This window comes from Aquila chrysaetos, chromosome 1, assembly GCF_900496995.4.
Source record: "Aquila chrysaetos chrysaetos chromosome 1, bAquChr1.4, whole genome shotgun sequence".
Lineage (NCBI taxonomy): Eukaryota > Metazoa > Chordata > Aves > Accipitriformes > Accipitridae > Aquila > Aquila chrysaetos.
The window spans coordinates 61,275,914-61,300,538 of record NC_044004.1 but is presented as its reverse complement, the minus strand read 5'-3'; the positions used below and the strand labels follow the sequence as shown (position 1 = coordinate 61,300,538).

Below are 24,625 nucleotides of genomic sequence, written 5' to 3'. Positions count from 1 at the left end.
ATTACAATAAAGGATTGGAAACTAAGCAATACTCTTAAGACTGCTACTGATGTATCTTACACACACCTTAATGACTAATTTCAAGACCACAGCAGTCCAAGGAGTCACAATTCCTTGACCACGGGGACTTTCTACATTATATTCAACACTGAATAGACCAAAAGAATTTTTACCTTTATTTTTTGTTCTTCTTGCTGTTAACATATAGAAGGAATAAATAAAATTTTTGAATTGAATTTTTTTTTTCCCCTTTAAAATCAGTCTTCCATTTTTATGCTCAGGTGATTTTTCCAAATGGTAGCTACACAATGAAAGGGGGGTCAGTCTACACAAGCCATGCTTGGGGACACTTCCTTCTCCCAAAATGAAAAACTATATCAAAAAGAGCCTCTTCACCCCCCAGATCTTTTGAAATACCTTCCTTGCAATGAGCAGCAAAATATACTGGAAGCAAAGTGTTCGTTGGACCAGCGGCAGCAGTAGTGAGCTGGAAAAGCAAAGCGCTCAGACTTACCGTAGGCAGGAAATCCACCTACAGTCCTTACAAAGAGCATAACCAGTAATATATTACTGTCATCTTGTTCTGCTGCACCCCAATATATACAATCATACCCAAAATATAGAGTACTTGCAGTTCTTGGATGGGAACTGAAAACCTCTGTTGTCTCTGGAATTTGCTTGTGGACATAGAAGCTGTAACTTTTGGACCCTACTCATCAAAACACCATTTTATTTTACTTTTAGCTCTGAGACAAAGCCTATTATACAGAGATCTGTAGCAAGAAGAGCTCTTGAAATAAATAGAAAAGGTTATTTATTTATTTATTTATTGGAGGAACTGAGAAGAGGTGCCCTATTTACAAATGCAGTCTGGCTTAAGAACAGTTTGTTTTCCACTAGTTCATATGAAGGTTACTCCAGCATCTGGTATGCAACCCAGCCATACCGCATACACCTTTAAAACCCCACAAATGGTGAAAAGAGGTTTTTGCTGTTAAAAGTCCATGAAAAAAAGACCAAACCCAACTCCTCCCACAGAGCCAACTGGTAAGGAATGAGCAGAGATGGCAGGCAGAAAATGCTGCAAATTTGCTAATAGCATCTCTCTTGGTGCGGCCGATGGACGCGGGCGGCAACCGAACGATTCCTCCTGACGAAACAAGTTGTTTCTGTCCTCCTAAGGGTTATTTTCCCAAGTGCTGCAGGCAGGGAGGCACAAATAATCCCAAGACTGTTCTGCTGACAGCTCTAATAATCTTATTTATTATATGACAAATCTCTTTTATGCACCAAAATTGTTATGTCTTGATTCCTCCCTCCCTGCCTTTTTGTGGTCCGGTGACTGCCAAAATGAAACAACAGGATGAGCAATCACACCATCAAGATTTGTCAGACCTCGCCACGGCTCCTCTACCTCCTATTTCTCTCGATTCCCAGGGAGCGTGGTAGCAGCTCGCAGAGGAGTAGGAGGCGGCCATTTCAAAGCAGGCAAATATTGCCTGAAGAAGCCCTGCTGAAAGCAAGCAAGCCCTGCTGATAAGAAAAACCCAAAACAAACCAACCCTTCCCCTTCCCTTTAGAAACCCTTCTTTGTATCAAATCTCATCCAAAGGCTTGGGGGAAATAGAAGAAAGACCTTTGAAACAGCTGAAGGTGGCATTTGACTCCTACTTCTGCAAGATGTGAAGGACATACTTCAGCACTGGATGAGCTCCTCGGGCTCGGCTTTGCAGTGCTGGGGATGAAGGGAGCTGTGGCAAGTCCGTATGTCGATGTTATCACTAAGGAAGGATGCTACAAGATGCTACCCAACCTCTAAGGAAGCAATATATCTACAAAACCAGCAAACACTTGCCATCTGCTTAGCCATTTTTAAATCCTTATCTTCACCAAAGCCTTCACAAAAAAAAAAAAAAAAAAAAAAAAAGCCCAACCTATGAATACCAAATTAACAGCACTGATTAATCCTATCTCCAACAAAAGGAGGAGGACAGCCCCAAACTGTTTCTTGGTGGGATACCCAGGGGATCGGGTTGCCCTCAGGTCCCTCTGAAAACAGCACCCGTGAGCTCTAATGAACACACTGAACCCCAGCTACAACCAAGTGCTGACCCGAGCCGTGCCAGCCCCAGATGGATGGGACCTTCTCACCCATGGGATGCCACCACTGTGATCACGTTGGGCTGCTCCGCTGTTCCCTCCTCTCTGCGCTCTGCCCCAAAGTGGCCAGGTCCATAGCCAAATCGAAAATGCCCAGAGAGACAACCTGGGACAGGACGGTTCCCAAAGTAAGCCCACCACCACCACCGTTTTGGGTGAAATACTGCAAAAATCTCCATGCTGGATGACCACAGGCTTGCCTCCAGACTGCACACCAAGACTTAATCCCCGTAATGAGAAGAGGAACAGCAAAATCCCTTCCAGTTAAAACCACCTCGTGGTTTATCTCCTGGGCTCCAGGGACAGGGGTGAGGGCTGCACTGGGTGACAGCTACCGGGCTGAAATGCCAGTGCCAAGGCAATCCCACGCTATCTTTGAGCAGGACTCATACACACAACAACTGATGCCACGTTGCCACTGGAGGCCACCGAGAACCAGATGTTTTTACTTTTCTTCTTCTGTACGTCCCCAGTGGGACAGTGGAAAGGAAGAGGGTGACATCTTTTATTTAAGTAGACTCCTTCTACCTCATATACATAATCAAAACTACTGAAGGCTTTATATGTTGCTCAAACCAAACAGCAGTGAAAATACAAAGCATAGCGGTAACACAAAAGGGAGACAAAATAAAGCAAAGGGGAGGAAAAAAAAAGAACAAACCAAGGAAAGAGCCCCAATCATGTACCTGATGCATAGCAAACTGTACAGTATATACATCTTCGTCATGTATTATCCTCCCAGAAGAGCAAACGAAAAGAACTTGGTAACACAGAGGGAGGAAAAAAAATATACACCCTGTATTGTATTTGCCATGGAGCAAGCAACACGTTTATACACTAGTCTCTATAACTTAATGCTGTGTAACAGCATTTTTTTTTCTTTTCTTTAGATTTACAAAACAAAATATCTATTGAGAAATAATCTAATCATATTGCTCTTCAATACACTTCTGTAGACAAGTAAGACTCGAAGTTAAACTTCAGTAAACCGCAGCTTTTGGGAGCCCACAAACAGCTACAAAACTCCTCCGCTCAAGTCAGTCCTTGGAAGCATTACCATGTGCTGCTGTAATTCAGTATATAAAGGTGCTATATATATATATATATATCCCATGTACAGACAACGTGTGGTGGGAAGGCTTGTTGTCATCGTTGCTGAAGCTTAAGAGACGGGTTAACCTCACGTACAGCAGATTCGTTTCCATGTTCCATGCATCTTACATTTACTTCATGAAAATGAGGACACGAATAGGAAGAAAAGGAAAACTTTAGTCAAACACTGCTTTAGAAACACTGCGGCAGAGGCCAACATCCTTCAGTTATAGAAACAACTGAATTTCCCTTTTTATCTTTTCTTTTTTTTTTTTTAGTCAAAATAAATCTCAGGGCTAGTGTACAAAGTGCAGGACCGACCCACTTGAGGAAGCGACTTTAAAATCGAGTTACAACGGCACCATCCCGTTCACCAACTGGACCTTCATCTCTTGAAGGCTGTTCATTATCTTCTTCTGGTGACCAACAAGTGTCACTCCCAGCCGTCTCAAGTCCCTGTGGGAGAAAGCAGACGTTGGTTCCAGGGACCGCTCAGGCACACGCCGCCGCGCACACCACGCGCCGCACACGCTGATGCTGCTGCCAGTGCCTACCTTTTACCATTGGTGGCTCCCAAAGCCAAATTTAGTTGGCAAGTTTGATTTTCCCCATTTGTTTTTTTAATTTGTCAATGGCTGACAGCATCTCGGAGAAGTGACGTGATTTGACCGAGATCACCTTGCTGGCCAAGGAGAAAAGCTGGACAGCGAAGTGTCAGCATCACCTTTGGCCAAGGAGTCTGCAAGGCGTGAAAAGTCCTATTTCCAAGAGAAAAGCCATGTAAGAAAGCCTGCGTTGCAGTTTTCTCTTCTCCTGGGAGAGGCTGGTATTTGATCTCAGACACGAACAGTGAAGAGTGAGGTCAATCCATGCTTCCTTCCTCTTCGGACTAGGCAAAGCCAAAGATACATAAACCACAATCCTAGAGCCAGCTCCTACAGAGGGCTGAACGGCAAAAGCCTTGAGCATGGCCACCACCCTAACGACCCCCTGAAGTCAACAGGAATTGGCAACACAGCTCCCCTCTGGGCTTTTGCAAATCATCCCGTAAACCCACATTTGATTTTTTTGGGGGTGAATTCTACAAGCCAAAGGCATTTGTGTTGAGTCTGTCTACTGGGCTGCCATTACAGGAAAGCTGTAAAATAAGATAGTTTATGTGAAGTGCAGGATTAGGAGGAAAGACTCTTTTCTCAGAAGCTCAGCCCTCTAAAATTTAGGTATATAGATGAAGGTAATCATCAAGGTTCATGCTGATGGCATGAAAAAGGCACCTCCAGGGGACAATTTATCCCATCCAAAGACAGGAGTGGGACAAGTTGTCCCCTGGACATACTACAGCAGGACCTTGGGTGGTCAGATTCAATGACACATCTAAAGCTAGGTAAGGCCACGGATTATGGCAGAGTATAATTGTAGAGATTTCTTTCAGGGGGAAAAGTGTTAACAAAGAAATTGTAGGAATAAAAGCTCAGAAGAAGCATCAAGACAGGTGCATCCATGTTTCCAACACAAGACACAGAGACTGTCAGAGAAGCAGTTTGACTTAGAGGAGACGTGGTATTTTGTCTGAAGACTTCCACTAGAGAAATATCAGCCCCTTGCTTTCTACCTGCAGGCTGGACTGAATAAAGGATGTTTTCAAAGTAGGGCTCTACAGCCTTGCCAATACAGGCATGAATCCCAGAGCTGCTGACACCCTGTGTGCAAGTCTTTTAGGAGAAAGCTCTCCACTGAAAAGCCAGTGGGATGTGACCTTCTCGAATATGTAGGTGCTTTTTGGAAACCACACTGGTGGGGCTGGTACGTGCAAGGGCTGGGGATTGCCAGTGACACCTGGAAGCCCAACCATTACCTGAGACATATTGCAAACCTGGCCTACAGCTCACAGCATGGCTACATGCTGCACTGCAGGTGATCACGTGCAATGACCACCAAAATACTTTCATGTAACGTTGTGTGAGCTACCCCTGGAGGTTTAACTCTCTCAGCAGTTTCACATCCTGGACAGAGACTCCTGTGCGAATACAACCAACCATTCATGTCCAAAAATTACATAGATGAACATTGCTTTGAATAAAAAGCAATCCTGAGTAAAGGTTGATACGTTAACACATACGCTGGTTGAAGCCAAAAGCTAGATCTGTTGCTCTCCAAGGATTGTCATGCTTTCAGCCTTCTGATTTGGAAAATACCAGATTTTCTGCTCCAGGCTAAACACTTAATTTCATTATTGTACCCTTTTTCGGCAATGCATCTTGCCGATGCATAGGGGAAATCATAATGTAAGGGGCACGGAGCAAGGGAGGTCAATGAGACACATCAGCAACGCTCCTTACCTGGCAGAGAAAAGGCTGCAGCATCTGCAAAAGGTGTCTACCTTCTCAAGGGGACATGCTTTCATTTCTGCCTCCACTGAATTGTGAAACTAGTTCAGCAAGCCATCTTAATAATGAAGGAAAATGTAGTAATGCTATTGTTACATGCAATTTATTTTATGTACACAGCACAGTTGGAAGTTCACACCAAAGATCAAAAAAAACCCCAAAACCCAACCCAGTATAGGACCTGATTTTTAAAAGAGCCAACATCCATCTTCCCCCTGCTGAGTGCTGCTCTGCTGGCACTTTTTGAAAATTCAGCTTTCTTTTTTTTTCCCCCAGGTATCTAAAGTGCAAGCTGAGCTCTTTTGAAAATCCAGCACCACATATTTCACAGATGTATCATGTCTGATACTCTTGCATGTTATGCAGAAAAAATAGCCTGAAACTATGAGAAAGGCATGTACATCTTGGCGTTTCGCACGCAGCTCCATCAGTCTAATAAAAAAAACCCTACTCACTACACAACTTCTTTTTTTCCCTTATAGTACCCCCGTAACTCAGTATCCTTGAGGAGCGCCTTACTGATTTACAAGAAAGAAAGAAGAAAAAGGAGTTTCTGGTTTCAATCCATTAACTGCTCACCGGGAGATCCAGTCTATTTTTTTTGAATGTCAAATCCTCTTGGATATGGAGCCATGGGCCAAAAGCACAGGGACTCCTCAGAAAGGGGAAGAAAACTACCGTGGGGTCTTTCACCTCCGCAAAGGCAGACCAGAAGACAACAGCTCCAGAGCCAGATGCTCACCTAGTATAAAACCAGCAGCTTTATTCAAAAACCACCTCACACGTTGCAAAGCTAGCAACAAAGCTTTCCAAAAACTGCCTAGAGAACGCAGGAGCTTTAATTCCCATTTTTCAAGCGTAACTTACAGCACGTTGCACGCTCCTGTGCATCCACTGCTGAAGGGCTTAAAGTGGTGTAAAGCAGAAGCCAATTTTAAACAAAATTGGGTGCACAAAGCAGCTGGTTTTGGGACAAAAAAAATCAACTTCTGTGCCAAACGGCTGCAAAACAACTGTTCTCAAGCTCCAGTCCAGAGCTGCTTGGCTCACGTTACCGCAGCCAACTGGTAATTTCACTGGGCTCAGCTCCGCAGAGATGTGCATGGGTATCTACTGGGGTTTTGCAATAGAAATGTGCAATTCCCTGCAAGAAAAGGCACAACTAAGACCCAGGGGCAAACGACACTTGCGATTAGGATCCAGGCTGCAACTTGCTGTGCAAGTGACCTGACCCCCAGTGTTGGGTTTTGTGTGCACCGCTGCGGCAGGGGCAGGGGTGCTCCCCGAGGCCATGGAGATATGCGCACCCATGTGCTGTGGTGTCTCCCTGCTTCAAAATACTTGATGCCCCCAGCAATGAGGCAACTTTTATTTTTGTTTCAGGGAGAAGTCTCCCCTTTTCACTTCTCTTTCATTCACATAGGGCTGAAAATGGAAACAGGCAGGAATCTGAATCACTTGCCAAGTGAGTCAGCACTAAGAGGCTGACTTAAGTTGACCAAAAAGCCAAAGAAATAAAGGGGAAAATTAGTGTCGGCTCATCCCAAACAGCCTGTATACAGCTGAACGTATGCTGCTGTCTTACCACCGCCTTGCACGAAAGCCCAGCTGCAGCGTGCCAGGGACAATACGATATCCCCTTCCCTGCAAAGTCCTCCATTTGCAAAGGTTGAATTCATGGTCTTCCATGTTGTAAGAAATATATTTAAAACACTTTATTTACAAACAGAACTACTTATATACCACGGACCAGTTTGTCAAACACGGTGTAGACTAGGACTGGATTGCCACATAAAATACAAGCCCCCTCACCAGCCGCTTAGTCATGCAAGCAAAAGGGCCAGGTTCCTGAAAGATCTCCATGGCCAGCAGCCATCAACCTACCACAGATATTTTGTATGTCATCTCCCATCCAGGCCAGATTTCACCACTCTTCTTCACATGGTGTAACTCTACAATTGCCCGTGCAGACTGGGACTACTCACGGAGTTAGTTAGTTGTCAGTTTGAATGAGGGGAAAGAAGAAGAACCTCAAAGACCTTCAGAAGACGCTAAAGAGAGAGGAATCCACTTGCTAGGGACTTTTGCATGAAATGAGGACTTAAAAAAAATTTTTTTTTAAGAGTTCATCTGCTCTTATTAATTATTCCCATCTTACTTGATTACGAGATGAGAACTGGTTTGTTCAGAAGCAGATGTAGTATCACAATCTCAGGACTGAGATTTCAGGTTAAGAATAAGCATCTAGAGCAGGTGAACTCTTAAATGCTCTTCATCCAGTATAACTTTTAATAAATAATTTATTTTATTTTATTTTAGAAGAAAAAAAAATACACAATGCAAAGCAACACAGCACATATTATTACAAATAATCAGAGCTCTTAATCTAATAACAAACAGCAGGGTGTCCTGAGATTCAGTGAGTACAGATCTTTCAAAAGGTGGAAGTTTGTAGTCCACATGGTTAGTAATAGGTCCAGTCAAGGGTCAGACTGAAACTCATGTCATGGATCTATCTATTCTTGAGTATTGTCCTGGTAAAGTTATTCTTGCAGTGGATTGAAAGAGCTCCAGACACACTCAAAGTCACTAGGTGGTCCACAAGTTTAAAGAGCAGGTCTGGTCCACTGGAAAGGTTGCCTTCAAGTCTGATATCCAGTTGGAAAGAGGGGGTGGAGGATGAGGCTCCACTTTTCACAAGGTGATTCGTCCCTTTGCAAGAATTAGAGCTAAATGTAGAAATCACTCTTTGTTTGAACACATACAATTTCAGGTCTTTGCTTAAGCAGGCAGAGCTCAGGACTTGGGGCGATATTCACCGGTTTTAGCTTTTTAATCTTTTGCTTTCAGAAATTTGTCACTAATACTACTCTTTTCTGGAATAAATACATCAAGCCGTCGGTTTGAAAGAAGCAGGGTGGTAATCAGGATTTTGCTTTGCTTGCCAAGGGGGATTTAAAAAAAATGCTGAACATCTACCATCTCAACCAGGTTCTGTAAAGAGGCCACAAGCTGGGCACCCACAGTCACCAGTCCCGTCAGCGTTATGGTCAACCCCTCCTACAGTGCTAGTAATTTTTTTTTCAGTAGATTTTAGGAATTCTTTACATTCATCATTTATTTTTTTTTCCCTGCCTTTTCTGGCAGCGATTATCCAGTTCTCCTTTCTCCATCTAATTTCCACATCTGTCTCCTATGCAGTTTGAATTTGGGGAAGATCATTTTGGATGGTATTTGAAGGCAACCTCTTAAATTGTAAAGAATGTTTTACTGATGGCATTTGGGGAAAGCAAGCTACTTTCAGATGTTCAGATCATCTTTTCACCCGATCCCCCCAAGTCCCAGCTCTGGAATATACTAACAGTTGCCTCTATTAAAAATGACAAGGAACATTTAACCTGAATTCTCCTTTGCAGAGTACAAAATGTTTTGTTGTTCCCTTTTACAGAGAGAAAAAAATGAAAACCAGAAACCCCCAATATATTAACCTTTAAAGAACTTTGCTTGTTCCGGTGCTTATTTTCTGGAGAACCCATGACAGTCTCAGCTGACCCCACCCAGGAGCCATTTCTCTCTCTTAACTTTGTTGATTTTAAGGGCAATCTGCCAGTTTACATCAGCCTGAGCACATGGTTCAGGTCTTCAACATGGAACACTTTTCCTCTCAAGCCACTATGATGGTTTCTCCTTTTTTAACAGCTGAGAAGCTGGTCTTTTGTCTTTTTCTACTATATCTCAGAGGGATAAGAGAAGTCTTGATTTGGATGGCTGGTTGGCCTTTTAGTGAACCTTCCACAGTTTTCCGACAAACAGACCTGAGTGGGGTCAAGCCTTCTTGCTAAGCCACCACTGCAACTCGAAGGTATGTGGGCTGAGCTGTTCAAGAATCCAGCCTGACTCATGCAAGCATCTCTGTCCAAGGCAGATGGGGGGGGAATTTATTTGCTGACATGGATAACTAACTAGTTGGAGTTAGTTTCAACTGAACTGCAAGATAGATTCATGAAATGTCTCCTTCCAGCTTAAAAAAAACCCACAAAACAAACCCCAGAGGCTCCCCAGGCTCCCAGGCATCAGCTCCTCTGCACTGCTCTGCTGCTGTAAAAGCCCAGAAGAAAGCTGAAGCTGAGCAGCTCAGACACGTTGTTTCCACTGGGGCCAGTAAAGGACCAGAGTAGGAACAGACTGGGACCTGGTGAAGGGGGCCTTAGAGGCGTTTTGCAGCTGGTGAGGGTCAGAGCATCTCTGGCAGCTATAATCTTATTTAAAGACTTTTAAACCAACTTGCCTTTCTGGCTAGAACTGTACAGATAATGGATTTCTTGGTTCACTGCCAAATGGAAAAACCATTTTGAAGTACTTTTTGGGTAGCCTGAAAAGATTTTGGGGTATACTTTTGAAATTTTTGGAATACCAAAGAGTAAATATAGGGAAGTATTTAAATTTTTAAGTCAAATTAAGGAGATAATTTCACAATGTGAAATGTTGCACTCAAGAAAATGGAAGGTTAGGAATAGTTTTGTCAGCAGTATGGGATGCTAAGACTGTGTCAGCACAGAGGGATGTTAAGACTGTTTAAAGCTACATGAGTAAGTGAACTTGTAATTTACTGTAAAAAGTGACCATTAATTTGGGCTCAAACTCAACATTTTCGCTGACCCAAACCAATGCATTTCACTTCTGAGCATTTCTTTTAGAGCTCTTGAAATTCCATAAAATTCTAAAGAGGAATGAACTGGAAGCTTTTGTGAGTTTTCTTCTTTGATATGACTAATTCAGCCAAACAGCAACAAGTCTGTGACATATTTTAGACAATCTGCATTTTCTACCAGAACTTGCTCTGATTATAAGATTGAGGTGGCACAGTACAGGGTAATGCTCCAATGTTTTCCTTTTCTCTAAAATTACTGCCTCATCCTATCCCCCATCTTCCCACTTGCCATCTTGCTAGGTCTTTCTGCCACGTGGACTCTGACCACCCTGGCGATCGACCTCTTGGTCAATGTTTGTATATTACCAGTCTAAATGGAGACCCAAAGCCTGGTGTTTCTGGGCACTGCCATGTCAGATGAGCAGGTAAGGAACTGTGGAGTCCTCAAAAGCCAAAGTAACATGGTATGTAATTGCAGGACTAGGCTGGGAAACCGCATGTAAGAGTCTCGGGCACACAAAAAAGGATCTACGTAGAAATCCATGCACCCTAGCTCAGGGTTTTCACATGAATGCCTGAAGATAGACTGGATGAGTCCAGGTGTAAGAGACAGATATTGGTGATATGAGTGGAGCAAATAAAGTCTGAGTGAGAGCAGATATGCTCCTGCACTCCCTCCATGCATGTAGCGCAAAATTGAACTCTATTACAGAGATTTACCGACGTGCATCACATGCAAAGGACCTCCTACCCTGTATGGTGAGCTCCACAGCAAGACCTATGGCAGACAGGAGAAATGCTGTGGTTCTATGGGGTATGGGGATTTTTCTTGTTTTATTCCTAATCCTCAGCCCTGATTCTGTATGTGCACTGGCAATCTGCATGTGGTTGGAGCAGCCACGACCTTCTCCAAAGCAGCACAGAGCATAATCCTTCCCATTCTGCCTTAACACCTGCAGTAAACTAAGCTCAAATTAACCCAGCTAGAAAGGCAGGCTTTGGGGCGAGCTTGAGTAAGCAGCAGGAGGAAAGTACAGATGTAATTACACAAGCAGGCAATTAAAGGTGGAGCATAACAAATCAGCAGCCCCAAGGCATTTACTAAGTCATTTGGGTGCTGTCACCCCAACTGAGTCATACCCACATGCAAAAACCAAGGGCACATTCAGAAAGAAGAGTCTCAGCCAGGGAGCCTGTCCCCTAGAGCTGTGGGTTTGCTCATGCTCTTCTGGCATCAGCTGTATCTATGCTTATTTCTGTCGATGTTGAATACTAGTTCCATGCTTTACTGGGCTTGACTGTCTGCTTGGTTATGTCCAGATCAACTGTGTGTGAAGCCAGTATACCTCAGTGGGGACGCTAGCTCCTACACATTTACTAGTAGGGTGGGGGTTTTTATTTGTTAGTAACCCCAAATAATCAACTGCTATTATGTTGAGAGGATGGCCTGGCAATTATTCAAACTCAAGCATTAATTTCTGTGAGTAAAGGAGCCAAAGTACTGGCTGCCAATGTAGTGACTGTAAGTTTTAGTCTTGCCTGCACTTGTTATCATCAATACAGATGCTAAAAGAGAAACTGCTGACTGCAAACAAAGGGTAATACTTTCCCTTTCCGCAGCCTCATCCCTACATATTTTTGAATGGTTTGTCTTCCCCCCCTCTGCAATTCCAACAAACGAGGTGAAAATGATCTGGGCACTACTCACTCTAAGGTCACCTGAGCCACAGCATCCATCGAACTGTATCCATTCTCCATGAAGATCTCCGTGTATCGGCCCATTTTGATGGCTTCCAGCCACTCACCCACCGACCTGTAGGCACCGCTCCCGACTGGACTGTGCTCTACCAACAGATTTGATACTCTAAAGACAAGTAAAAACAAAGCAGCAAACAGAATCAGTATCGAGATGTACCCAACGTGACTCAGTTGCTCACATTTTTATATGGTAAAGATGATTCTTCCATTGTGTTTTCAGTGACTGCTGCAGCCTAAATCCTCCCAGCAGGCCTGATACGCAATGCATCAAACATACCACTTCACCTGTAATTTCACAACTTTTGAGTTAGTTCCTGCCATTTCTGGTCCTCACTGCAAGCAGAAAGAGGAGGAGAGGACTAGCATCCATCCCTGTTACCTCTCGCCCACAAGCAGGCTCCTCTTCTATCAGGCTCCCCCAGTCACTCTTACTTTAAAGTCTTCAGTTTCACTCCTCCCACTCTGTTTTCCTCCTCCTCCTTTAAAGCTCATGATTAACTTAAGACAGCCCAGAGCCTGGAAGCCAAAACCCAAATTACATTTCCCAGCAGCGGCCATCAATGGCAGGCTGCTGTTAACACTTCAGGGGCTGTTCCCGCAGAGTCAGGCAGGGATTTCGGATGCGGGCAGCATCTGATGAGCCCTGCAGAGAGCAGCAATGCTCCAACCATGCTCCAGCCCTGAACCGAGAGGTAGACTCCTGCTCCCACACCCTCGCTCAAGACCTCGCCACAGCAATTGCTACCTGCTCATTATGCCATGCACAGAAGAAGCAATTCAGGCAAATAATAACTCTTCACCGCAGCAGAAACACCAATGCAGTACCTGGCACAAGTGACCCGTGCTGCGTACAGGTCCACCACCCTACTAATGATGCGCAGAGAGCAAAGGGGGCTTGTCCAAGGTCAGCCAGAAAAGAAACTGGATTTGTCCCCTGCTTTGTAAACCTGGACATACAGCTAGCATATGCCTTGCATAAAGATTATTACCCACAGGTAAAAAAAAAACGTTTTCTGGGTCAGCCTCTGACAGTGAGAATTACACTTAAAAGACTCTCAACTGGAAGGAGAGCTGGGGTATTATATTATTATAGCACTTCAGGAATCTTCATATATTTTATGAGCACATTAGTATTATTTGTTTATTTAATAGCAATGCTGAAGGGTCCAATAAAATGTGAATACTTGCAGTACCAAGAACATAATGGCTTCCCATAACATTTTATACACATGAGGAATTCAAAACTCCTAAGTAATCATAATGAGAAGTGGATTTTCATCACTAATGTCAGGAGGTACCTACTGGTATGCACATGCTGTAATGTAGAGAGTGACTTCCTCCTTTATTTGCATTAATGAGAATTTCCATAAAGAATACATTACATATATAAAAAAATCCTTTACAGCTGCTGTATGTTGAAATTATGATTCATATGGAATTACTATGGTCTGGGCATGGCAATCTGTGATTATAGAAACACAGTCCCAAAGCCTGGCTGTTCAGGTGCTCCATCCACATCAAAAATACCCACACCAACTCTGAAAAGGAAAGGTTTGGAATTGCATGGACCTGTTCATGGAATAAAACATCAGCAAAGTGCTTAGCAGCTCAGAGAAATGGTTTGCTGCCTATTTTCCTCTCTTCTGGCATAACAGTTTGGTATGTATGAAAGACTGCATGAACCACCGCATAACAGGCCTGGAAGATGACTGTTCTGAACTTAAAATAAAAGAGAAACATAACATATTTTATGTTATCATAAACCTTTTCCTGCAGGTTTGCTGGGACTGACATTACATCTAATTGCTAATAAGAGTAATTTCTTCTTCAGATGATAAATGATGCATGTAAAATAGCCCAAAAAATCAGACCTATCTTGTATTTAAAAATTAACACAGATTTCATGTTTCTTCTCTTCCAGTGCACGAGATGCCATGCGTGGGGACATGCCAGCAAGGGGATGTGAAGTCCAGCTACAACAGGCGAGATGGGCCACATGCAGCTGTGCCCAGAAGGTGCGGAGATGGGTGGGTCTGAGCTCACAACAGTACATCTGCTTTGGTCCACACCACCAGTCTAATCTCATCTTACGCTCCTCTCATTCCTGTCCAAGGAAAACAATATGTCTTTTTTTAATTCGTCTAAGACTAAGCTTTTCTGAAGGGTCTCTTCCAGTGTTAATCAGGGGAACTCCACTGCCACCAGTGAAGCAGCAATGATTTATATTCATCACTCCTTCATGACCTTGCAAGGAACTGAGTGATTAGCAACACAGATGGCTCAGAAGTAATACTTGTGTGCTTACAGCAAAAAAGAAAAAGCCTCTCCAAGACTGCAGTACGGTGAGGACCCCAATACTAAAACTCACTAAAAAATATTAAACTCTCTTTCCCCAAGTGCAGCTTTATTTCTTGAGTGTATTTACCTTACTTGTAGCAGTGTAGCTATTCAGATTCATGTTTAACTGCACATCGGCTGCTCTATTCACTTAATGTGGTTTTAGCCAATGGTTTGTGTACAGCTCTTTGGGAACCACAGAGATCCTCTGGCGATTACCAAGACTGTCAGAACTGGCAGTGGCAGCTAGCATGTCTGGGAATAGTTGTGGGAGGATGCACTTGGACATCTGTGAGCTTTGCACATCCTAAGAGTTTCCCCAAGAGACGCTCTTCATTTGTATTACCAAGGTAAAGTCAACAGGCAGATAATTTGAGCAGCATTTACTATCTACTTCATGGACTCAAGTCTTGCCCTCTCTAACCTTGGGGTAGAGCACAGGTAGCTTTATCATAGACCTATAAATACCTCTGAAACTCCCGTTTCTGAAAGACAGGCCACAGTAGTGTTCTTTGTGGCAGCAGCACTGCATTTACAGAGTAAGTGAATTGCTCGCCTGCCTGCCAATTTCAACAGAAAAAGTTGATTCGGGAAAACTCCCCTGGATATAATGAAGCTGGAGGAACATCCACCCGTGGGCATGCACAGGCTAAATAATAAGTGGTAATTCAACCCCAGGGGCAGGTATTCAGACAAAGATCTCACTCTGAGAAATGGCTCCGGCCTGAGTTTGTACCTGCTCGATGCATTAACCAACGTCTTCAAGCTGCTTGGGTTACGGATGAGCTTGTCCAACATGCTGACAATTTCGTCAAACTTGGGCCTGCTGTTGCGGTCTTTCTGCCAGCAGTCGAGCATTAGCTGGTAGAGAGCAGCAGGGCAGTCCATGGGACTTGGCAGGCGATAGCCTTCCTCCACGGCTTTAATCACCTACGGGAGACAAAACATGAGGTTGATGGGTTGCTTTTTTCCTCTCGCCTTTTTCCCAAATGCAAATTGACTTAAACAGAGGACTTTGGGACCAGCTAAGTGTTCACGTAAAATCCCACCGCCCCCCCAACTCCGCACACAAGAAGCAAACCCAGTAAACCCCACTATCTTTCATATTTTCTATAGGATGGGTTGAATAACTTAATTTTTCATCACTGCAAAATGAATCTAGAAAGCCAAGGCACTGCTACAACCAGGTGGCCAGATTGCCAGGTTGTACTTGTTCAAAGCTCAGCTGAGGTCTGTAGGTTATATACTGGGAAACACCCAGAGCCTACCCTAAGTCCACGAAAAGCAGCCTATGGGGCTTTCTGGCATCTTCTTGGAGTGCAGTGATTTTGTTTATTCAGATGTTGGCTTCTTTTTAAATGAAAAGGCATGTGCTAGACCACAAATTTGTATTACAGTAATAAAAGTCTGACTGTATTTCAAAAGAGACTCTGAATGCTAATTGATGGATGGATTCAAGGCAGAGGCAGAACAACCATCTCGTATATCATTCAATACTGTCTGGGTCTAGTTGTTTCTTAGTGTGGCCACATTTCTGCCAGGAATTTAAAATGTCAGCCCAAGAGTATGTAAATTAAAACCAGGGGAGGGTTGTTGCACTGATTTCAAATACAAACCATCTATGGCTCTATATCTAAAACAGGTGATATGCACATGTGCTGCCTGCCCTCTCAAAAGGCAGAAATTAATAAATGGGGGCACAGTTGAAGAAAGCGAGTTGTTTTCCCCAGTTTGGGGCAGATTTACAGCAGGGCTCCAAGCCCAGCAGTTCCCATTTTGAACCATTACAATTTTCAGGAGAATGCAGCTCGTGTTTCAAGCCGCAAGGGTCTGTGACAGCACCAGGAGAGTCCCAGTGGCCCATCTTCACACCCTCTACTCCCAAGACTCTTTGACCAAAAGGAGCTGGAAGCAGCTATTTGCTATGTGGAAAACCACAGCGCTTCACTGTTGGACTCCAAGGACTGCCTCAGATGCCATTCATTCTAGGCACCATCTCATAATTTGAAAACATCCTGTGTTTAAAAAGAAGGCTCTGTGGTTAGCACGGAAGTTGTTTTCTTGATCTTTAGTCCCTTTATGAGCAGTACAGGAAGAGCTGTGTCAGGCTGGCATTGCATTTCAGAAGGCTCTGAAATTCAGGACTGCATGGTTCACTTTCAAATTGTCCTCCACAGGGCTTTTTGCCAAGTGGAAGAGTCCCAGGAATGAGCTGGGCTGGCTGAGCAGCACTAGCAGGAACCTCAAACTCCCTAAAGACATACATAGTAGAGAAGAAGTTAGGTGAGGCTGTGTAATCTTCTCTGAGGGTAGCGAGCACATCTGAAGATCTGGCCCACAACACCTACAGTCCTTTTGCGCCCATCTAAGATTTCATCTGTCGGTGGAGCAGTTGCGCCACTCTCTACCCAACCTGCGCTTGCAAAGCAATCTCTTCTATGGCCTGACTTTTGCTCGCAGCATCAAAAACCAGCCTCACCACACTATGCTATCTGCACTGTCTGTTCTTCTCATCATGCTTTTCAGCTGGTCCCCGATACCAAATTTGCAGCTGCCCTATAAAAAAAGCCTCAGTGTGGCAGAGCCACGAGAATGTTATTTGCTGTGTCCGCGTCTATATTTATAACAATAACGGATCATCCTCCAGCTGTAGCAGAAAGAAAATAGTAGCAAGACGGGGAGCAGACCATCTGGCACCAGCTCAGAATATCAGAACTACATCTGCAATGGGGTTATGCATGTTTGATATTCCTGGCAGCAACATCACAATCAATAGCGTTAACTCAATTTACAGGATGTCGTTCGTTCTGGCGATACGATGTTAATGGTATCAAAATACTGCGAGGAGCTAGGACGCTGAAATACACTCTTGCATCTGAAGGTGCTTTGGGGTCTGGCAATAAGAGGAGCAAAAGAATGAAGCAGCAAAGATCGAGTCACTTGTAGCCACCACAACACTGAGAAAATAAGAAAATGGCACATTCGCTGTTCCACTCCTTGGTGCGTACTGCTTTGTAAGACTTGAAGAGCTAAAAATTGCACCTATAAGGAGGCATTTTTGTCCCTGTTCCTCTTCTGGACAAGCACTACTCACTTACGGATTGGGGTGACTGAACTGCATGTTTGGGAGAGGACAATTTGGGATAGTCTATTCCACTAAACCAAAGCAACACTTCTAGCTCTGCGTTTTCATAAAACCACCAGTCTGAAGACTAAAAAGCAACCACTGTGATCATTTAACTTAGCAACCTGTGTAACACAGGCCACAAAATTCCTCTCAACAATTCCTGCATCAAAGTCTTATCTTGTGGTCAAGTCAAAGCATATTTTTAGAAGGCCATCCAGAAACCAGCACAACTTTAAAATGTGGTTTGTAGCCTTTGCAGTTACAGTGCTGCCTGCCCTACGGCACTGCACCTCCTTTAAAGCAATCCGCCTGTAGCATGGTGAGAATCGTTTTGCTCATCACCGACCGTGCTTGCAAATGATGTGCTTTAATTACAAGCCATGCAACAAGAAACTCTTGTGCAATGGAGTCTGATTCATGTGGGCAGAGCCCCCTGGTTCTCCGCATGAAAGCCAACAGTCTGTCTAACACCACTGATTCTTCTACCAACACAAGCAGGGGAGGAAAGAGGAAGAGGAGGCCTTCAGAAGGTGAAGGAGGAAGGCATAAATCACATGAGAAACATGCCACAGCACTCAACTAAGTTTCCTAGGCCACCACCACCCAGGCACTTGCCACCTGCACATAGACAGAGAGTTAACCCAAACAAAGCCTGAGCAGGAACTAAAGGTCATAAACATCTCACCGGTCCTCTGCTTTCTGCTGCTAAAGAAACCAGTCCCTCATCTGCTTCTTCTCAGGCAAGTGTGAAATTCACCCTGTGCCCCACAGTGCATGGAGGCATTTGGGCTTTTTGGAACAGTTCTGCAAAGTGTGGATGTTCATAGTGTTACGATCCAGACAAGGGACTCCCCCTGGCCACAGAGCATTATTTCACTGGCAGCAGCCTGAATCTTAGTCTGGCATTTACTGAACAACATCTGTGCTATGCTGGTGCATCAGCATTAAAGATAGTTACAGTGCTCAGTGTGACTGAAAAAGCTTGGCTCTCAATTGCTGCATTCTCTGCACAGGCTATAGAAGAAAGTCTCTGTATTTGATTGAGATAAATCCCTGCGTAGATACATGCTGTTTTACCAAACTCCCAGCAAACGTGACAGCCTCAGCCACACAGAAGCGGTGGGCATTCATGCTAAACAACGCGCTCGTCTCCCTGGCAAGAAGCATGGCATGACCGTCTCAAAGGTACCGCTCGTTTCCACGCCTGGACTCGAAGCGAGATGAGACAGCAGCTCAGTGTGACAGGTAGTAACATCCACTGATGGCAAAGGCCCGCAGACAAAACACAGGAGAAACAGAGTGCTCAGCCAGAGCCTTTGCTGGCAGCAAAACACTAGAAAGTCACAGGGACAGGGATGCTGCTCAAAAAAGAAAAAAGGATGAAACATCAGGTATTGTGACCCACGGCGGAGCAAGGACTTGCTTGCTTTGTCCAGCCAGCAGCATCATCTCTGCAGGCAGCAGGGCTGCAGAGATGAAGTGGGAAGGATGAGGAATGACTCCGTTTGCCACACGCAGAGTGGTGCTTTTTCCCTCCCATTGCAGAGCTGCTTTGGGGGCCCCACATGCCTCATGGTGACCCTGACCTCATGTACTAGCTGGCATCCTCAGAAACCTCCACACAACGTGGTTTGCAGAGATGTGAAGAGGAAGGAGAAGCCTAGAAAATCTAGCAAACCCAGGCTTAAATTCTTTTAGCCACAGACAAGGACAGATGTTTATGGTGAGCTCGGGGTAGAAGGTAGCCCTGCAGTAGGATCAAGAGATCCTTACACAGGCTGGGATCAGAGCTGCAGTCAGAAGGGAGACAGTATCCCCAGGCATCTCCCTGTTTGGAGACGCTTCAGAAGGTGGCCTTGAGGTCAGAGGCTCAAGGGGGACTGAGGTCCAGGAGCAAGGGGATGCAACTTGTAGAGTGCTGTACAAATGAACCATGAGAGCTTGCATTACCACAGACTTGCAAGATGTTCACAACAGGAGCAAAACTACGCTCTCGAGATCGGCAACGCGAGGGCAACCGAGACGCAGCTCTCTGGACTGCCGTCACTAGATCAAATCACCCAGCTTTTGTGCAGGGAAACAAAGCCCTTACCATGACTCTCTTGAGCTTCTGCTTTACACGGCAGCAGGGGTTTGGACACACAATTGAAATGCTGCCAGTTTATCAGCATCTATCCCCTAGCAGACCTTTGTCATTAAGCAGAGGAGGGACAGGCTCCAGCTCTAACAGCATTAGTGAAGCTCCAGCGGTCTGCTGGGGGAAGCAGGCTTGTCTCTGTGCAGACACATTTCCCTCTGCGCACAGCCTGTTCTGGGCTGCTGCTGCAAAAAAAAGAGCATCAAACGGGAGGATCATTTTTGTCTGGCATGGGAGAGAAAAGCCATTTTCACAGCAGCTCTCCTCTTCTTGTCCCCATCCTGCCTCTCTGATTGCACAATGAATGCCGAGCCCTCAAAGTCCCATCACGCGGCAGCTCTCGCACATGCTTACATCTTGGTTTGTCATCTCCCAGTAAGGCCTCTCGCCGTAGGACATCACCTCCCACATCACGATGCCGTAGCTCCAGACATCGCTGGCCGATGTGAATTTACGGAAGGCGATTGCTTCAGGTGCTGTCCATCGGATGGGGATCTTCCCTCCCTAGAATGAAAAGAAAAGGGAAAAACCCCTCAAAAAGCAGATTGCAGAGGAGGGCAGAGAACATGCAAAAGAGGACGAAACAGCACTTCTTAGAGCACTAAGGGATGTTATTTTCTCTCTGGAAAGAGACATCGAATTTTAAAGTAAATCTGTTTGACAGCATGGGGCCCCTTTCCACATTATCTCAGCCCATAAGCATTTGTAGGCTGCCTACTAATTGGCTGTCCTGAAGGTTTGTTGTTTGAATGCTGTTTGAATGCTGGGACATGTATAGGATCAACATCTCAATTATGTTGCACGGGTTGGTAGGGGAATACAGTTCCTCCATTTCTGAGAGCAAGCGGGGGAGGAACAGACAGCTCTGAAGCTGAGGAAGACTTTGATCTAACGAGGGCTTCATGCAAATTGCTGCGGAAGTAATGCCCTTTTTTCTTTCTTTTTTTTTTTTTTTTTTTTAATGCAGTCCTGATCGTGCAGAGAGATCTGCGTAGCAGGCACAGAAATCTGTGTGTGCAAAGACCAGCCTGCTTGGCCTCTGCTGTGGGACTGAAAATGATGCCACAGCTGTCAAATGTGCTTTGCTGTTTCCTTTTCCCCTTTCTACCATTTTAGAAATCAAACTTCAGACCAGCTCTGAGAAGGAAGAGGGGAGGGAAAGGGGAGTTCGGATTAAGGAATACTTTTCTCATTGGGTTTAAAGAGTTGTCTCCCTTGATTTATATCAAAATATATTTTACTGTGAAGTCCCTTCCTCCCAGTGTTGAGCTAAATATTGGAAGGTCTCCCTGAATGCCCCCTAACAGTGTTTGTTATTGGAAAAAGGTAGAATTTGGAACACATCTTCAAAGCAAATTTTAGAAGTCCCTTCTTCTAGTAATTATTTATTCACAGGCTTATCAGCGCATGCCTTAAGTGAGGGGCCAGATTCTCAGCAGAGCCAATTAGCACATGGCAGCACATTGCAGCCGCAGCAGGGCTGGCTGAGAGCCCTCCACCTTGCAGGGAGGCTCTGGTCCAGCCGTGCGCTGAGTCCCGTCGCGGGGTCTGTGACTGCCAGGAGCTGAAAGGCCTTTCCCAGATCTCCACGGGAACTGGGAACGTGGCCCAGAGAGCTCCCACCACCCGTAAAGCAATACCCTTGGAAAAACATGCTAACAGGACATGTCCAAGGAGTGCCAATCACTGCCATGAATATTGGAGGCTCTCTCCAAGCCTGTGCTGCTGAGGATGGGTCCTGTCCACACCCTCTCCGCAGTGCTGGGGCCACGTGGCCTTGCACTGGGATGGGTGGGCTGATGCCCTGAAAGGATGGATCAAGGTTGGAAAGGCACAGAGCACTGAGGCTGGAGAAGCTCTTTCTCAGGTTGGGGGAAATCACCTTCAATAGGGTAATGTTGAGGGCAATGTGCATCATTTGCAATGGGCATTACATGCTTACCAATGTTTTAAAAGGGTCAAATTGTCCAGAAGACCATATCTTACATCTCTGCATGGGTGCCTAAGCAAAGCACTAGCTCTTGCTCTTTCTTCCCTTTGGTATTCACCAAAGAGGACAGAATAGAGCTGGGAGGGCAGCACCTTTGCAAATTTTGCTATTTGACTCAGGTGCCCGACATGAACTTAAAAGTTAGTTAAGTTCTGCCTTATTTGGCCATCCCCACTACAAAGTTACAGGCATTTTCAAAATTAATCTGATAACAATGAACTGGTAACACCTGGCCAAATGCTTGTGCACAGCTTAGAGGCTCTGGATTTGTAGAAACCTCTTTGCTAGAGAGCCTGAATGCCAAAATGTGGCAGGGAATACATTTTTCTTGAGCTCATCCGTTCAGTATCCTCATAACTCACCCTGGTTGTGTACGCTGCTTCGGGGTCATCTTCCAGGACTCTGGAGAGGCCGAAGTCTGACACCTTGCAGACTAAGTTGCTGTTGATTAGGATATTCCTGGCGGCCAGATCTCTGTGTACGTAACCCATGTCAGACAGGTACTTCATTCCTGATGCGATGCCTCGCAGCATCCCGACCAGCTGAATGACCGTGAACTGCCCATCGTTCTTCTGCAAAAGGAAGGAGACCTTTGATCAGTTGAGAGTCTCCGCACCCTCAGCATTGTGTGTGCATGAGTAAAAATGCAAAGGCAAGTCTCCAAGGAAGAAAAACAGGGAAATTAATAATTCATTAGTCTCATGCTCTGACCATGAAGCTTTTCAAAGTTTCACTGTTTGGATTAGGATCTCTAGAGACAAACCTAAGGAAATGTAGTTCTCTTCACTGGAGATCAAGGAGCGAGCTATTTCCCCTGGTGACTGATAAAGAGACCACAACTGGGAGTGAACACATGTAGTTATGTGTATAAAGGCACCAGGGTGGGCTGTCTCCTAGTCAGCCAACTGAATGGCACCAGGTTGCACAGAGATCCTACCTGCAGAGGTCCACGTGTGAATATTTGGGTTTAGGAGGTCTTTCCTACGTTGCCACACTGCATTTCCAACCACTTCCCCTATCCTCCCTTCTCTAGCTCTTACATTTCATGGAAAAACTCTGACAAGTCTGGGGTTTGCCATGATACAGTGTGGATGTGCTCTTGAAACACATCAAATTTTGGAGGATAAGTTAATCATTTCCACGCAGCAGACTGCCTTCTAAAATAAGCATAATATCCTCCAATTTATTCTTTTTTGTTTGTATCAGTGCACGAGTCAGGTCCTTCATGATGCTGTATAAATATAGATCAAACAGAAAACTGAGCTACTCCTGCCTCCAGACAGCATCAACAGCTGGACCAGCACCTAGCAAACATTTTCATTGATATTAACCATCTACAAAGAACCCAAACTTTAACCAATGTGCCCCTGGAAAAAGGATCTAAGTACCACCTTTAAAAATGTATCCAGAGAACCGTTCTCCATGTATTCAGTCACTATCATTACTGGTTTGCCTGGAAAAAAAAGCGCAAGAGTTTGTTAGCAATTTATTTTAAAAAAGTGAACAATAAAGCCTTTTCATAATGCATCTGAATGTGAATATACACCCATGCAACAGTAAATCTACATGGACACACTGCTGCCCCAGCAGGATGACAATAGTTTTTGCCAGAATATATGTAGAAATAGGGGAATCGAGGAGGAGGGGATGAAAAAGTAATCCCGTATTATGGGTGGGGTACCAAGCCCTGGAGTGTTTAGATTATGTTTGAGGAAGACGTTGCAAGCTGAAACCAGGCAACCTATGCACAACCTTCTCCTCACCTCCGTGAACAAGCTGAAAGCTTGTAGAGGCCAAATTGCACACAACGACCTCTTTGGACTCTTCCCTATAGCTTCAACACCCTGAAGTAAGAACAGGAGCCCAACAGGAGCAGCCAGGATGATCTGAAATATCTATCTGACCTCAGTAGGCATCAAAACCAAGACCAGGAAAGGATGGGATTACATCCCTTGTAATTCAAGTAATCCCATGTGACTACCCTTGTAAACACATCTGAAAGTAAGAAAAGGAATATTTACGCTGCAGAACAAAAGTGAGTTAAGTATGGAATGAGTGCAAGTGGAAATCAAAATAAAAGTTCGTAACAAAAGACCTGGTCTCCTATTGTTGACAGGAATAATAATGTTTTTCCAAATCCATTTGATTAATTTTCATGCCCGAGTCATTTTAATGGTAATTATATATAGTTTTTGCTCAGTTTTTATATCTAATTTCTCGCTAGCTTGCCACAATGACATAGCAATAATTAATGTGGTGTGCTCCAGCCCTTGTAAATTCAATGAAATCTTATAAGAACATGTAAATTATTTTTTATTTAAATCAATTTCCATTAGCTAGCATGAAGCACAGACAAAAGAGCTGTCAATTATTTGTAAAGTGCATTATAAATGTCTTTCATAGAAATGATCAACGAGAGCTGCCACGTGTCATAACATGTGCATGAAGGTAAATGCTCCTAAAGATCAGTGCATGTTCTACCATTTAAATTGATCTTAATCTTCCCACTTTCCCGTTACCTTAACTATTTGCCTAATTTACTGCTTAATTATCTACATAATAAAGATAATTGTGAACCTGTCAATCAAAACACTCATTGTTTTGCAGATACTACCTTTACAGCATGAGGGACCTGTGCTGCCTCAGTTCTGCCTGCCAAAATTATTACTTTTGATATGAGAATGCACCTTGCGGCCACGAAAAATATCGTTGAGCCCCAAACAAAATAACGGGCCCCATCTTCAAGGACGACAGCCGTCTGTCTACACACAACATGGGCTGCGTGCAGGAGGGAGGAGAGATCTCGGGTGATGTTGCTATAGGTTAGCAAACACGTCAGTGGCTATGCAGGGAAGGAAAATCCCAGGTATATCTAATTTTTTAAAAAATTTTTGGTTTTTAAACACTAAAACCCCAACTATAGCATTGGGTCCCTTATCTCTGGCACTTCAAGGCAGCATTGCAGCAAGACTGGCATCTCATTATG

The 24,625-nt window shown here is 44.4% G+C and overlaps 1 protein-coding gene across 11 annotated transcripts in view; it reads right to left on the bottom strand.

The window, feature by feature from the left end:
• Window positions 1-797: 797 nt before the first annotated feature.
• Window positions 798-24,625, bottom strand: part of EPHA5 (EPH receptor A5) — a 203,482-nt gene continuing 179,654 nt past the window's right edge. For 7 of the 11 annotated variants that reach the window (XM_030014401.2, XM_030014451.2, XM_030014411.2 and 4 more), the window contains 6 exons: window positions 23,031-23,092; window positions 22,002-22,211; window positions 20,004-20,153; window positions 15,122-15,315; window positions 11,999-12,154; window positions 798-3,708 (listed from right to left, as the gene is read on the bottom strand). In XM_030014401.2, coding sequence (XP_029870261.1) covers window positions 3,603-3,708; window positions 11,999-12,154; window positions 15,122-15,315; window positions 20,004-20,153; window positions 22,002-22,211; window positions 23,031-23,092 — 878 coding nt within the window. In that variant the 3' untranslated portion in view covers window positions 798-3,602. The other 4 variants (XM_030014422.2, XM_030014432.2, XM_030014442.1 and 1 more) reach the window with 3 other exon arrangements.